This window comes from Diabrotica undecimpunctata, unplaced genomic scaffold (genome assembly GCF_040954645.1).
Source record: "Diabrotica undecimpunctata isolate CICGRU unplaced genomic scaffold, icDiaUnde3 ctg00002561.1, whole genome shotgun sequence".
Classification (NCBI taxonomy): Eukaryota; Metazoa; Arthropoda; class Insecta; order Coleoptera; family Chrysomelidae; genus Diabrotica; species Diabrotica undecimpunctata.
Genome location: NW_027313770.1, coordinates 1 through 15,398, shown reverse-complemented (window position 1 = coordinate 15,398; position 15,398 = coordinate 1). Strand labels below are relative to the sequence as shown.

Here is a 15,398-nt window from a genome sequence, read left to right as displayed (position 1 = left end):
TGCGTAAGTATGTTACGTATATTGTCGTTTTTAAATACTCATGAATATTGCATTTTAATTTGTATTGTATTATTATATTGAATTATGGTGCAGTGTATTGTATTGTATTTTTATATTAATAACAAAATTAACAATAAATTTTACTGCAGAGTATGTGTAAAAAAATTTTTTTGCATTCAAATCCTTTTATACTTACTTATATGAAAATAAAAATATATATATTTTCATTAAAATATTGATTCAATCCTTTATTTACTTACTATACTCCTATTACAAGTCAAATGTTTATATACAGCAAACGATGCACAATATACCTGTATACCTAATTCTTTTTTGCTTTATGCTCTCCCTTACCTATAGCATTACATATGTAATGATTGTGCAGATTGACTCCTATATAAATTTGTTACGATGAACGCCTGTATAGAAGTATAACTTCTACCGGCAGTCCCACTGGACTGCCACACCCGTTTTTTTCTATGAAAAAAACAAACTAATTTTTTAAAACCAGACCTGATTTTTTCTAGTTTGAATTAATCAGTTGATTAGTTGGTAGTCAAAATGTGAGATAAATCGAACTCACCATTCAAAAGTCATGATGAATAGACATTTTAGTCAAAATTAACTTCTTTGGAAACTAAAATCGAATCTACAAATTATTAAGATCATAATCTTTACCTGCCGCTTGAAGGTTTTCCAAAATTAGAACAGCGTTCTCATCGGGTTGTTCTTTACCGTCAAGATTGTATCTAGAAGCAATCAATTTCGGGAAAATCTCGACTTCCTTTAGACCATGTTCCTTCAAAAACTTCTGCATCGTCGGTATAATTTCCTTATAGAAGGCAATTTCCGGTTTAAACACGTGACTGAGCATGGCAGCAGCTTCTTTTGGCATATTTTCGTCGACTTCGACTATACAGCATTTCGCGACAAAATTTTCGGTGTTTGTAGAATTGGTGTCCCTATTCCTAGTTGTTACTTGCAATTTAAGCATGTCGCTGAAGTAATTTTCTCCTGGAAGAGTCAGATTTGCTATTGTTTTATCCACTATTTCGACGTTCTCTCCAAAAACTGGTTTCAATAAATTATTTAAGTCTTTTATTCGTTCGCCTTCCATTTTTTAAAACAATACACTGATATGATATCAAATAAGTTTCTATGACTAAATAATGAGATATTGGAGGTGTATTTATAATTATTAGTATATTTTGCATTAGTTATCTATTATAATCATTACATATCTAACACTTCAATCAATAAATTTTTTCTTAAAATCGAGTAATGAATGTTTAGGAATTTTGTGTAATAATAATAATCATGGTTTGATAACACGGAATCTACACGTATTAATTTATAATAAAAATGTGATTTCATCTATTATATAAAAGATATATATCAATCAATATTATACATACCATAGAAAACATCTACTCTCATAATCGAAGCAGGCAAAGATAAACGGAAAAGTAAGACAATCTATAAGCCAAGATGATTCAAAAAGCCCACTATTATTTAATATAATAATGGAAAAAAAAGGGCCTGCGTAGCGCAAGCGGTAGGATGCTTGACTCGCAAGCCGGTGGTCCGGGGTTCGAATCCCACCGCCGGCAAGAACATCTAGACATTTTAAAAATGTCTATAGGCCCCAGGTCGACTCAGCCTGAATAAAAAATGAGTACCTTGGGTAAAACCAGGGGTAATAATAGACGGTTGAAGCGTAGCACTGGCCATGTTACCTTCCTTGTATACCGTAGGCCCTAGATATAGCAGACTACCCTGCTATACTCCCAAAGCCGCGACAGCGGTATAAAACGGGAGACTATTATTATATGGAAAAAATTATACAGTGCCTTGGTCAATCAACGCGCTCTTATCAACTGCGACAGTCGTCATGACATACCAGTCATCATGGTATATCGTTTTCTTCTTTTTCTGTGGTACGTGCCCTCTCCTTTTCCTTTCAATTTCGAATTTCTCGAATGTTTGCAATCTTCTTTGCAGGAATTATTGTGCTGACTTATATGTCGGAATGTACCTGCTATCTTGAATTGACATTTTATATAATTTCTTGGTTTCCTTGTTCCACTTTAAAGAAACACTCCACTTACGATTTGTAGTCGCGGCGACCAAAAAATTGCTGTCGCAGAAAATCTAGAGGATGCTTCCACTGCGATTTTTAAGTCGCTGAATTTACATCTGTTTTGCAATGGATGACGTCGAAACCACTGTGTGATCGCTCTTTTGCTTCGGGAGAGAAGTAAACGGTGAAAGAATCGTTATTGGATTCATCCATTAATAAATAAAAGATTTATTAAAGGAGAGTTTTACATGTTATTTGAAGATTTATGTAACACAAAGTGGAGAAAGTGCATACCACCAGAACGTTTGTCAGTAATTTTGAGGTAAGTAAAAAAAATGTAATATATTTTTATTTACTGGTTAGACATCACATATATCACTCCCACTTGCAGAAGACGGTGACAGAACGTTTCCTGCAAAACTATGGTAATAGTGTTGTAATGATCCAGTATTCTGGGATTGCCGGTATTGATTTCCGGTATAATGCACTTGAGAAGCCCCAGCATGATGATGTTAGGATGATTGAGAAAAAGCTGGTTGCAGTGGTTGAGTTTTATAATTTGCAGCATTCTGCATAACATTTGAAATTTCAATTTTAGCATAATGCTTTTGTTCTTCATTTAATCGTCCAATCATAGGAACCAACATTAAGGCAAAATGTTTATTTTCATTAATTTTTTCATTTTGTTTTGCTTTTAAGGTCTCCAAAAGTGATGTTTTATATGACGTAACACACTTCTTATTACGAAGATGTCCTATAAGCTTGGCATTTTCTTCAACATTGCTAGGGGTAGTATTCGCTGTGTTGTTGGATGTACCGCGAGCCGGATGTTGCTCTTCATCATTTTCATTTTGGCAAATGTTGCTACTAGTCTTTCTACCCTTTACAAAAGGAACCAAAAATAATATGTGATCAAAATGGATATATTTTCTTCTTTTTTGGGCCCTTGCCCCTATGTTGTTTTCCGTTGAGCTGCCATCTCTCTCTGAAAAGAGTTGTAACATTTTTTTTATAATTAAAATATTAAATAATTTTTAATCCTTTTACCCCTGTTGCTGAGACGCCGATGGCCGTATTTGCAAATAATATATACGCGGTTGGTCGTGTTTACCATTAGGAAAATTCTTTGGAATATACCGACTATCTCAAAACACGGAAGGTCCGACTTATTATTCTCGTTAATCCTCGGTTAATTTTTTCCGGTTCCAGGCGATTTCTTTATGATAAATTTGGAAAACATCTTCGAAAGAACGTTATAGTATCTTTCTGTGAGAACGTAATTTTTTATGTCTCTCACGTTTCCGATTGCTAGTACCGTTAATTACCTCGAAACCGCCGATGTCGTTAGAATCTGTTTACCTTCTTAGAAATATCTACAGGCTGGCCTGACATTTTTAAGCGGGAGATATGCCACCTATTTTTGGAGAAGCTTGTGAAATTTTGAGAGGAAGGACGACACTTCTGGCAGGGCGATCTTTTCGTGAAGTCAGTTGCTGATATTACCGTCTGTGTGAATTTTTTCTTTAAGTGTGTACACACTTAAATGTTTCAGTTTCGTAATCTAATACCATATTAGATTAAATATTGGTATAAACTACCTTTAATTTAATTAACTTCAGTGTTTAATACAAGTAAAGTATTAAGCTTCAGTGAAGAGTGCAGCACTCATCAAGATTTATCGTTATTATAATCATTTTATCTTCAACTATCTGGGCGAATCTCCGTCGACTATTTTTTCTCCTGTAGTTAAGGTTAACTACTGAGTTAACATTCAATCAAGGAACATTTAATATTTTCATACGAACTTTTAATCAGCTATTAAGAACTTCTAAATTACGAACATTTAATTTTAATTCTCAGTTAATCAATAAACAACAGTGCGATATAGATAATTATCTTCAAACCAAGTGCGGGTGGTTTATTTTTATAATACAGAATTCTTGAAACCTTTTTGTATTCTTTAGAATTTAAATTTAATCATTTTGTTATTTGCTATAATTGTTATACATTTTTAACCCATTACCTCGAGATAAGCCCATAACCAGCAAAGAGAGATTTCTTTAATCAACTTTAGTTGAATACTATTAAATACTATCAGGCTCTCTTCGCTGAGAATTTAAACTGTGTATGATTTATATATATATATATATATATATATATATATATATATATATATATATATACATATATTATTGTATTTGTAAAGGTATTTCCTAATTATAATACTGTTTATTGTTATATGTATACCATCATTCAATAATTGATGGTGCATTTTTTTACATGTGTGTACAATTCGGCTGCCTATATCATAGTGGTGTTGAATATATTTTGTTTTGTTTTATCAATGAATTTTATTTTTCGACTCCTAATTAGTTTCCTGATATATAACAATACTGCCGCGCTTACGATAAACGCATTATCTCAGTTTTTATACTTCTCGAAAAAAACGCGGTCAAAGTTTTTATATTTAATTTGCTTGTATCTCCTAAACCACTTAAGATATCGACATAAAATTATACCAAAACAAAGAGAAAAGTGTTGTAATTGTAAAAAATATAAACAAATACTTATATATTATATAGTGTGCTATATATTCAACAAAAGGTACTTATCGCTAGAAACGTAATACTTTAATATGTACTATCATAATTAGTCATAAACGCATCAACTAACCTACTTAATGCATTTATGTTATGTAAGTCAAAATACTGCAGTACTCTTGTTGTTGTTAGTAGCAAACTTTTAATTATATTTATTAATATTACATGTGATAAGTGTATTAATATTTAGTGTATTATTAATAATATTACTTTCGAATCAATCATTTATTTGTATTAAAATATATCGATAAGTAGAGAACTATACATAAAAAATTAAACCAAAAATTCTGGAATTTTCGAGACTCCACACTACGATAAAAAGCAAAAAAATACCAAAAACAAACATATTACTTCTGAAAACTATAAGACACATTTAAACAATTTACCTAGTTGTACCTATTAGTGTAAATATGACAACTTCAAATGTAAGGCACGCTTTCACATTGTATGAGATACTTTCAAAGAGTCACTTACATGAATGTGATTTAAGTTATTTTTACTAACAAAAATAAAAATCAAATTTAAACTTTTTAAGCATATGATAGGAACTTACTACTACCAGTTCTAAAACTATTAAACGTTAAAAAAACAATCCAACAAAATCAATCATCCGTGGTTAAATTGGAAGCACTGTTTGATTCAGGCAAATCTTTCCAAAAATGTCTTCTATTTTCGGGCATCAACGGTACCAATTTGGCCAGTATTTCCGCTTTTCGCTCTCTTGTAATTCCTCTTGGTAATGTTTTAGTGGTAACATCCGGAAAAGATTTATTTTTTATTATTTTTGCTTCCAAGAAATCACAGTCTTTCCAATCTGCAACAACATGACTTTCTCTAAACTTTATGGTAAATTTACCCTTTTCAGGTTTGACCGACATCACATCCTTTAAATACACTCTTGGTTCTGTGTTTTTAAGTTTATGTCGAGACGAAAAATCTTGATAATTGAAAAAACTGGAAATCGACATAGTTTTAACAGTGTTTTTTTTGCATTAGAATTTTTCACGGTGTCTACGAAGTCATCGTAATCGTAAACCTTATTCTTCTTTTTCAGTGACATTTCAACCTGATGGTGGAAGTGATCTGCCGACATGAAAGTATGCCCTGGCTCGAAGTATTTGACTGTAACCTTTTGTAAGTCCACAGAAAAATAAATACAATCTTCTTCAGTCAAAGCTAATTTTACATCTTTTTGATACTGTTCTCTAGATGTTTTGTAACGAAAATTATGCTTATTATACAGAATGCACTTTTCGCATGACGCTTCTTGATTGCATTCGTTGCTTTTCTTATGTGACTGGAATAAAGCGCATTGCTCACATTCTTCATTTCCAAGCTGAGCAAAGGAAATGTTCATCTCTCTTAATGTCTTGCGGTATGTTTCAAATGATACTGTAACATTTGGAAATTTAGTAACAAAGTTTTGATGCATGATTGTTATATTTATATCACTGGGTAGGTAAAATTTATTTGGAGCATGCTCACGACGATAATGTGAAATCATAGGGTTATAGCTTTGGATATGAGCCGTGACGGAATTTTTATCTATAACATTTTTGCGTTCATAACTTCGTCTGCGTCTATTATTCTTTGCGGTATAACCAAGTGTTGTCAAAAAATATGTTTTACATACATAAACTTTCTCATCATTAACGTTAAAAAAATATCCATGAGAAAGATTTCTTTTAACATTTTCATTATCACATAAAACTGTCCTAGTTTTTACCTTATTTGACTCAATGGTACTTTTTATAGACACTCCTCTGGATTCCCAATTTAAATTTATGTAACGGTCGTGTATAATTTTTCGTTCTTCGTTGGTTATCTTTAATGTACACTTTTGACGACACTTGTCATCACATGGCGGTTTGAGTGACAATTTTTCGTCATCCGTTATTTTTTTCTGCTTTGCCCGTTCCAATAGTGGGAGATCAAACTTGCGTCTTTTCCTGGGTAAACCTGATTTTGTAACACTTTTATCATTTATGATAGGAGACATTGATTTATTCTCAACATCTGTTATCATCTCTGAGGTAACTACAAGCATGTCATCGGTATGTTCTTGTTCATTTTCGAGTCTTGAAACAGGTCTATTTGCACTCGTTGTTTGATGGTAAATTTGTGATGATGTACTTGGAGCATTGTGAATGTCGGCTGTTTTTATAATTTGTGTGCTACTACTTGATGAATCTTTAATATCGAAGATTTTAAATGCATTGTTTCTCCTTTTTACCGTTGTTTCAGGTTCATAATCTTTGTCCTTGACGCTGTCATCGGAGTCTTCACAAATATCAAAGTTATTACTCATTTCTTCATCTTCAGATAAAATCGAGGATATAATTTTTTCGTAGCATGTTAAAGAAGGACACTGTGATGATAATAATATCTGCTTCGTTGTATCAAAAAATAGTGTAATGTCGATTTCATGCACAAATGGAAGGGAGTTACTATATTCATTTTTGAAATCAAAAATTTCCGGAAATTCATTAAAATCCAGTGGACGGGACCATATTTTATTTATATCCGTCACGATTGGTTCCCTTCGTGTGATGTTAGTATCGTTGCTTGAAGGTTTTGAAATAATTAAGTTTCTTGTAGTTGGCCAGGAAGAATTCATTGTGCTCCCTGAAAGAGCCAAAGCTAGAATTTCATCTCTTCTGTTCATTCTTACCTGAAACCAAAACAAATGTAAATAAAAAACGATCTGGTAAGTACTTGCGCTAACTACTATTAATCAGCAATAATAAATATGATCTGTTTAAAAGGTCACTTCTAAAAATACACATTTAATTAAAACAAAATGAGTAAATATTTAAACTAAAGAAAATTGCGTAACCAAAATTTAATTCAAATATAACATTTTGCCTTTAAAGGAATTCTAACCAAAACTCTTAAACAGTTCAATAAAAAAAATAAGACACATTTACATTCCAACAATGAGAACTTAACTGCTCAACTATTTTTTACCATAAGATTTTAACAAATATGATTTCATAAAATAAAACAAAAACTTACTGTGTAAGCAAACTCGTTGAGTGATAAATTCAACGGTAAACCTTAACGTAAGTACTTCGAACTTGATGGAAACGCTGCGACTGGCGAAACAAAACACTGCATTTTCATGTGGACTCCCCCCAGAACGTAATCCACAATCACTCACCTTACCGCGATGATTTGCGTTCAGTACTGTTTATTAGTTGATCTTCATTTAATAATTATTATTCTTCTTTAAAACGAGCATCAAGAAAATTGGCTACTAAGTGAATCAACTTAGAACAAAATGTGCATTTAATGCGATATAACTTGTATGACAACATTACATATATGGGTTTCCCAATTAATAAGTACAATATCTATGTTTGATGCTACAAATTTGTATAATGCTGTCAATAATAATCATACAAATTACTAGTGATAAATGCACTAACTCAAATTGATTCATTCATGACTAGTAAATGAGATTTTGGAACAAAGCCCTACTTACCATAACTGCATCAACTAAAAGATAATGCACATATGACTGGCAAAACATTTATGAATAAAAAAGAGTTTGTAATAACTACGAGTAATGCCTTCTTGATAAGCAAATCTGCAACCGAATCTTAGTTAATGCATTTATGTTTACCAAAAAAACAGGTTCCTGCAGGGAACTCAATTTCTCCAAAAACCTTAGTTAATGCGTTTATCGTAAGTGCGGCAGAATACCTCTGAATGTTTGTTTATTACATTAAATAATTATTATACCTTTGATCAGAAGAAAGATCAGACTGATTTAAGTTAAGTGGCGCCCTATTTCTATCTTATTTTATTTTTGGTAACTCTGAGATAGCGCGTTTTTGTTTATTTCTATATCTTTTCTAATATCTATTATCCTGTTCTACCTTTACTTATTTCGTCCGTTGGACCCATTCCCGGTTCCAAAAGCTAGTTTCGAACCCACGACTCGCTCTCCACCAACCATCTGGCTGTCGTCCGCAGTGTCTCCATTGGTGACCTTTCTAGCACCATCCAAAAAAGGTTTCCGAGGTTACACAGTCTTTCAAATTATTCCATTTCCTCTGGACTTCTGGTCCTGAAATATAAATAAAAATAATATTAGCTTCTAAATCTATGCTATATAGAAGTTAATGTTTGTCTTAAATAGGTCAACTTCCCAAATTAATTTTCAACTTTATTTGCAGATACCTTGCAACCGGAAATAGTTTCAACGCATTGCACTTTGAATATCTTTTGGGTGCCAGTACAATTGGACATGTTAAACATACATGTACACAGTTGTGGAAATGTTTACAACTCCTGCATATGTCTGTTAAATCCGAAGAAGATTGGAAAGAGATCGCTAAAACAGTTTATCTCCATACTAACTTTCCAAATTGCATTAGTGCAATTGGCGGTAAACATATCAGATTAAAGAAGCCATCTAATTCTGGATCCCTTTTTTTGAACTATAAAACTATTTTTTACTTGTTTTACTTGCTATAGTAGATGCTGATTACTGCTTTACATCGATTGATGAAGGATCATATGGTGGTAACACTGATTCGAATATACTGAAAAACTCAACACTTGGTAAGATGTTGAGTGAAGGTAAATTAAACATCCCGGATGCACAAACTCTTCCCGTTGATGACGATGGGAAGCCCATGCCTTCCCATCGTTTGTCATCTTAGGTGATAAAGCATTTGCAACTACAGAATATGTCGTGCTCGAAGAATGTTAGAATGTGCTTTTGGAGTTCTAGCAAATAAATAGCCCATTTTTCACCGGGCACTGGATGTGGAAAACAAAATAAGCAGATGACATTGTAAAATCTTGTTGCGTATTACACAGTTTTTGTTAGAAGAAAAGATGGAGTATGAGTTAAAGATGATTTCTATGAGAGCCCATTAAATGACATATCTCGCATTGGTTTGCAGTTTGACACTGGAGGTACGGAAGTAAGAGGCTATTTTGCAGACTAATTTGTTTCACCTGAGGGGGCATTAGCTTGGCAATATGATAAAATATAGGCCATGTATTAAGTGAATAGATACATTTTTTTTAGTCAAAATGCATTAATTTTGGAATAAAAATAGTTGAAAATTACGATGTTTTTATTTATACGCTGAATCCATTTATTAAAAAAGTACGAGACGATTTCTAACTCTTGTTTTAATGGCAGTCATAGACGAGAAACTTAACTCACACAAATATGATGTTACAAATGGAACCAAACATTTTACAGCTTCACTCGCCAACTGGGGGTATTCCTGCATCTTTTCGGTCCAAAATTGGTCCGAGTTCTGGGAAAAAAATTGGAGCTTCAACATTCCATCACTTGATATTTCAATAAGTTTTTCTTTCATGTTTATTGGTATTTCAACATGCTGAAAGGAATCGGCTAAAAACGGATTTAGTATCCATCTGCAACTGTTGTAACTGTTTTGAATTTCTTCGGGGAAATAATCACAGAGCTGTGGTTTTAAATTGAGCAAAGTAACATGCATGTCAGCAAAAACTTGTTCAAAATTTGTAGCACTGTAATTGGATACATTTTCCATAATTTCCTGAAGGCACTGAAATGAATCGAGTTGTTTTTTGCCAAGGGAGGTCGACCATAAATCGATTTTTCTTAGAAACACCTTAATTTTATCTATGGCTGTAATTATATTAATGTCGCGACCTTGTAAATTACTGTTCAAAATATTTAATTGCTCGAAAACATCAGCAAGGAAACCTAGTTTCAGAAGCCAAATAGGTAGTAAATTTACTAATGTTTGTATTTTGAGAACGATTTCCGAAGTGGAAATTGAAACGTCAATAAACGTATTTTAACCTTTAATTGTGGCTTATTCCCATTTAAATAGTAATTAAAGTACCCATGTCTTCGCAAATTTTTCTAAAAATACGGGTCTGCAAAGCTTTTCCTTTAATGGAATTTACAACTTTAATGATGGTTTTCATAACACAGTCCATTTCAGGAGGTAAAGCTTTGGACGCAAGAGCTTCTCGATGTAAAAAACAATGTCTCCATTTGGCATTATTTCTTGTAATTTAACGACAAGACCAGATTTATGTCCTGTCATAGCTTTAGCGCTATCTGTGCATATAGCAATACATTTACCCCAGTCAATATCATATTTACTTGTTCGTTTCACAAAAGTGTCGAGTAAACAATTTCCAGTGGTATTGGTCCCCAATGGGGAACAAAATAAAATATCTTCTTGAATGCCATTATTTGTATCATATCTTACAAACGTAATGAATTGGGCACAGTTAGACATATCTGTGGATTCGTCCATTTGAGAGAGAAGTACGTGCATTTATTAAGATTTTCCACAACTTGCGCTTGAATATCTTCTGCCATATCATTAATTCTTCTTTGGATAGTATTATTTGACAGAGGTATTGTATTTAATTTTGCAGCCTCTCTTTCCCCACATATTATATGTACCATTTCAACAGCTGCTGGAAAAATCAGATTTTCAGCAATTGTGTGCGGATTACTAGTTTGGGCAACACGATAAGCAACTTTATAACTTGCTAATAATGCTTTTTCATTAGTAGTGGTTGCCAAGGGAAAACTGTCTTGCTGTTTATGAAGGACGTTCAGCTTTCTTTCAAAGAATTCTACGGGCTTGTCTTTTTTATCTGGATATTTGCTATTTAAATGTCGAAGTAACTTTGATGGCTTCATGCTTTCTTTTGACAAGACTTGTCCACAAATAACACATTGTGGTTTATTGAAAATAACGGTAAAACCATATTTAAAATATTCATCAATGTAGAATCTGTTTTTCTTTTTATTGCTGCTACTGCCACTTTCAGACGTAGATGGTTCTGCACTTCTTTTTAAAAACTTATCCATAATTTATAATTTATTGTAGACGTAAATACGTAAACGGGAATACGTAAGTCGTAAAATATTTACTCATTACTCAACACCGCGTTCGACACCATAGGCTGTTTGGATTCGAACTGAGGTTTCGTTGCGCATCGCCGCTTATATAAAGCCAAAACGAGGCTACGAGTATAATTTATTGTAGACGTAAATACGTAAACGGGAATACGTAAGTCGTAAAATATTTACTCATTACTCAACACCGCGTTCGACACCATAGGCTGTTTGGATTCGAACTGAGGTTTCGTCAGAGAAAAACCCAACACAGGGTTATGTGTCTCTGTTATTCTAGGGTTTCGTTGCGCATCGCCGCTTATATAAAGCCAAAACGAGGCTACGAGAACGTTCCAGAGTGCCATCTAGTAGCGAGCGCTTTCGCGATTATCATGGAAGAGTTTTGCGATGTAGACACAAGCTAATATGTCGCGGTGTACAACGTGCAGTCGACTTCTTATTATTTATTTTTATTGTAAATGATATTCTGGCAGAAGTACCTACTATTAGTTACTAGTGGGACAGATCGCAATCATTAAAATAATAATTGTATTAAAATAGAATTTGAGAAACCATCAGATAATTGTAAATTAGGCACGCTATTTCTGTCAAATAATATTGAATAAATGAGTGGGGGGAAATTGGGGAACCGCGAACAAATTTTTTAGCAAAAAGGGGTCGCGGTTTAGATAAGTTTGGGAAACTCTGCGGTAAAGGAACGAGCGTAAGACCTTGCTTACGCAAGTTTTCGACACATTCGTGAGGACTTAAATTGTTGCAATTACAATTTCTTACAATTTCTTACAATTTCTTCTTTGTAAATGTTTTCGTGCGATCAATATCTTTCAAGGTAAGGTAGAAAATAATTACTAAGTATAATTATTGAATAATCTCGTTTATTATTAACTTTACCACATAAATGTAAATTATCAAAAATGGAGAGAATTAAATTTTATACAATTTTGTATAAAATGAAATTTTAATTTTTGTGCTACAACATTTAAGGTCCTAAGCCAACGAACCCGAGACGGTGATTTCTTCATTAAGCAGTAAGCTATAAGCAGGAACGAACGAAAGACCTTAAATAATATTGATTTTAGCAAAAAAATGAAACAGATCAAAAATGTATAACATACAATTCTCTTTATTTTTCTTATAACCATACATATCGTTAAGTAAAGAATAAACGAGGTAATTAGATAATGAAAAATAGTGGAAGGGGCTCCCCCCCTTCCCCTATTTTTACCATGACTTGGAAATATTGACCTCACGAAAAAATTTGTAAAAATGAAATTGTAGGAACTAGCATTTGCAACAATTTTAGTCATTACCATTTTTGTCAAAATTTGAAAATGGCAGAGATATTGAGAAAAAATGGTACTATTGACCCCCCCTAAAGGTTAGAATAATAAAATTTTGGACAGCTTGCCATGCAAGGTCAAATGTTATCCCGACTGGACTATTTTAAGTGAATTTTTATTAATTAATCATTGTTATGTTAGTTATTATGTTTAGGATAAAGATGAAAAAACACAGTTGTGAATGAATAATACATCCAAAGTAACTTTAAACACTTGAAAGGGAATTGTTAAATGTGGGCAATTATAAGAACTGTTAATTACTTTTATTTAGATAACAAGATCTTACTATACCGAATGTCAAACCATAATTAGCATTTATAACAAAATTTACATTAAGAATTTTTTTCTACACTTTTAATGAAGATTTTTGTCCTTATGTAACTATCTACTCTATGTGAATGATTGAAATTAAGTTATCTGAGTTAGCTCTTTCAAATCAACACCTGCTGGAATCAAAAATATATCTTGCCGATGTGGAAATACGCATCCTGCAGGTCCGCTCTTCTTAATACTTCTTCATTTCTGATTCTGCCCTTCCACTATAACCTCTCAAATTATAAGCATTCTGCACAGGCACTACATCTAAAAAACAAGTTTGTTAATGGATCTGGCCTTTAATGTCCATGATTCCTTTCTGTATGAGAGAGTAGGCCAAACGCAATAATTTAGCATCTTGTATGCCATGTTGAAATCCAACTTGGATCAGTCAAAAATTTACAGTTTCAAAAAGCATTTCTGGCTTGTTTGACTCTGCTCTTTCAGAGTAGGATTTCAGCCTTAGGGTCTCAAATATCGTTTATCAGACAAACTAAGTATTTAAATAGCCTGACTTGCTCGATTTCCTTCCTAGCTACAAATATCTTGACTTTTGGATAATTATTTCTACCTATAATCATTACTGTTGTCTTCTTGATATTTATTTTTAAACCTAAATATTCACTTGCAAGAGCTACATTATTTAACAGACATTGAAGACCTTTGACTTTGTTTGCTACTATCGCTATGTCATCGGCATAACTGCTGTTCTTAATAAATATGCCATTTACTCTACAACTTCTGCTTCTGCTTTCTCTACCTATAAGTATAAGTTTAGATGCCAAGTTATATCCTTGGCATCTAAACTCTTGTGGATATTTTATCGTTAGTTTGTATTTTACGTTATCGAATGCTTTTTTTATAATCGATAAAATAAAAAAAAAACAAACTATTTTTTCCTTGATCTAAACAATTCTGTATTAATGTTTGCATACTTAAGATCGTCTCTCTCGCCAACTCCATTTTTGAAACCAAACTGACACCAACCAATGACCATTTCTTAAATAATCTTGTGTGTAGTATTCTCAAGAGAAGGTTTAAAAAGGGCTCATTAGGTTTACTAGCTGATGATTCTTGCAGAATTTCACACTTTGGTGTTTTGGGTGAGGCGATAAATAAAGAGCGAAGCACTCTGAGATAGCGCGTGTATCGTCACTATCGGTAAAGAGTTTCACCATAATATACATTCATACATTTCGTATGGTCCTCCGGCTTTGTTACTTTTTAATAGGTTGATAGTGTCACCTCGGGGAACAATTAAGGGTCTAACCACCTCTCTCATTTCCGGGTACGCTGTAGAGGGCTAGAACCAAACTGACACCAACCAATGACCATTTCTTAAATAATCTTGTGTGTAGTATTCTCAAGAGAAGGTTTAAAAAGGGCTCATTAGGTTTACTAGCTGATGATTCTTGCAGAATTTCACACTTTGGTGTTTTGGGTGAGGCGATAAATAAAGAGCGAAGCCAATCTTTTGAAATACTCTGAGATAGCGCGTACTATCGGTAAAGAGTTTCACCATAATATACATTCATACATTTCGTATGGTCCTCCGGCTTTGTTACTTTTTAATAGGTTGATAGTGTCACCTCGGGGGAACAATTAAGGGTCTAACCACCTTCTCTCATTTCCGGGTACGCTGTAGAGGGCTTCGAATATACTGTCGAGAGCTCCTCTACTTAAGTCCATTTTCGGGTTATTTACTTGGAAAATATTTATCTTCGGTGTCTTGCCTTGAAAAAGGCAAGATATTTCTTACATGGCAATTTCTTCGTCGAAATAAAAACACCAAGTTAAGTTGAAACAATTCTCAGCCACAGAGTATGGAAAATAAATGCAGAAGGGTCCATTATTAGTTCATCTTGGTCATTACGTATATCAGTGACTTGTTTGTTGTTAAAGGTCCCAGCAATTTCCTTAATTTTCTTGTAGAGACTGAAGCTGTCGCCGAGTTTAAATAGGTTTTCAGCTTCGGTGCAAAGTGTAGTCATCCATTTATTTCGGTACCCTACTTGTTCCTGCATGATCTTACACTGCCTGCGTTGTTCCATCATCTCTAATATTTCTTTTGTCATCCACTCATTCTTTGTAGATGTTTTATTTTGGAGAGGCAATGTTTGGTTCAGATCATAAAATAATTTTTTTATGGTAGACTCTGAGATAGCGCG

The 15,398-nt window shown here is 33.3% G+C and overlaps 1 protein-coding gene across 1 annotated transcript; it reads right to left on the bottom strand.

Moving 5' to 3' along the window:
* Window positions 1–634: 634 nt before the first annotated feature.
* Window positions 635–1,181, bottom strand: LOC140432018 (uncharacterized). Its single transcript, XM_072519879.1, has one exon. The coding sequence runs from the start codon at window positions 1,115–1,117 to the stop codon at window positions 650–652; it is 468 nt and encodes a 155-aa protein (XP_072375980.1). The 5' UTR covers window positions 1,118–1,181; the 3' UTR covers window positions 635–649.
* Between the last annotated feature and the right edge of the window lie 14,217 nt (window positions 1,182–15,398).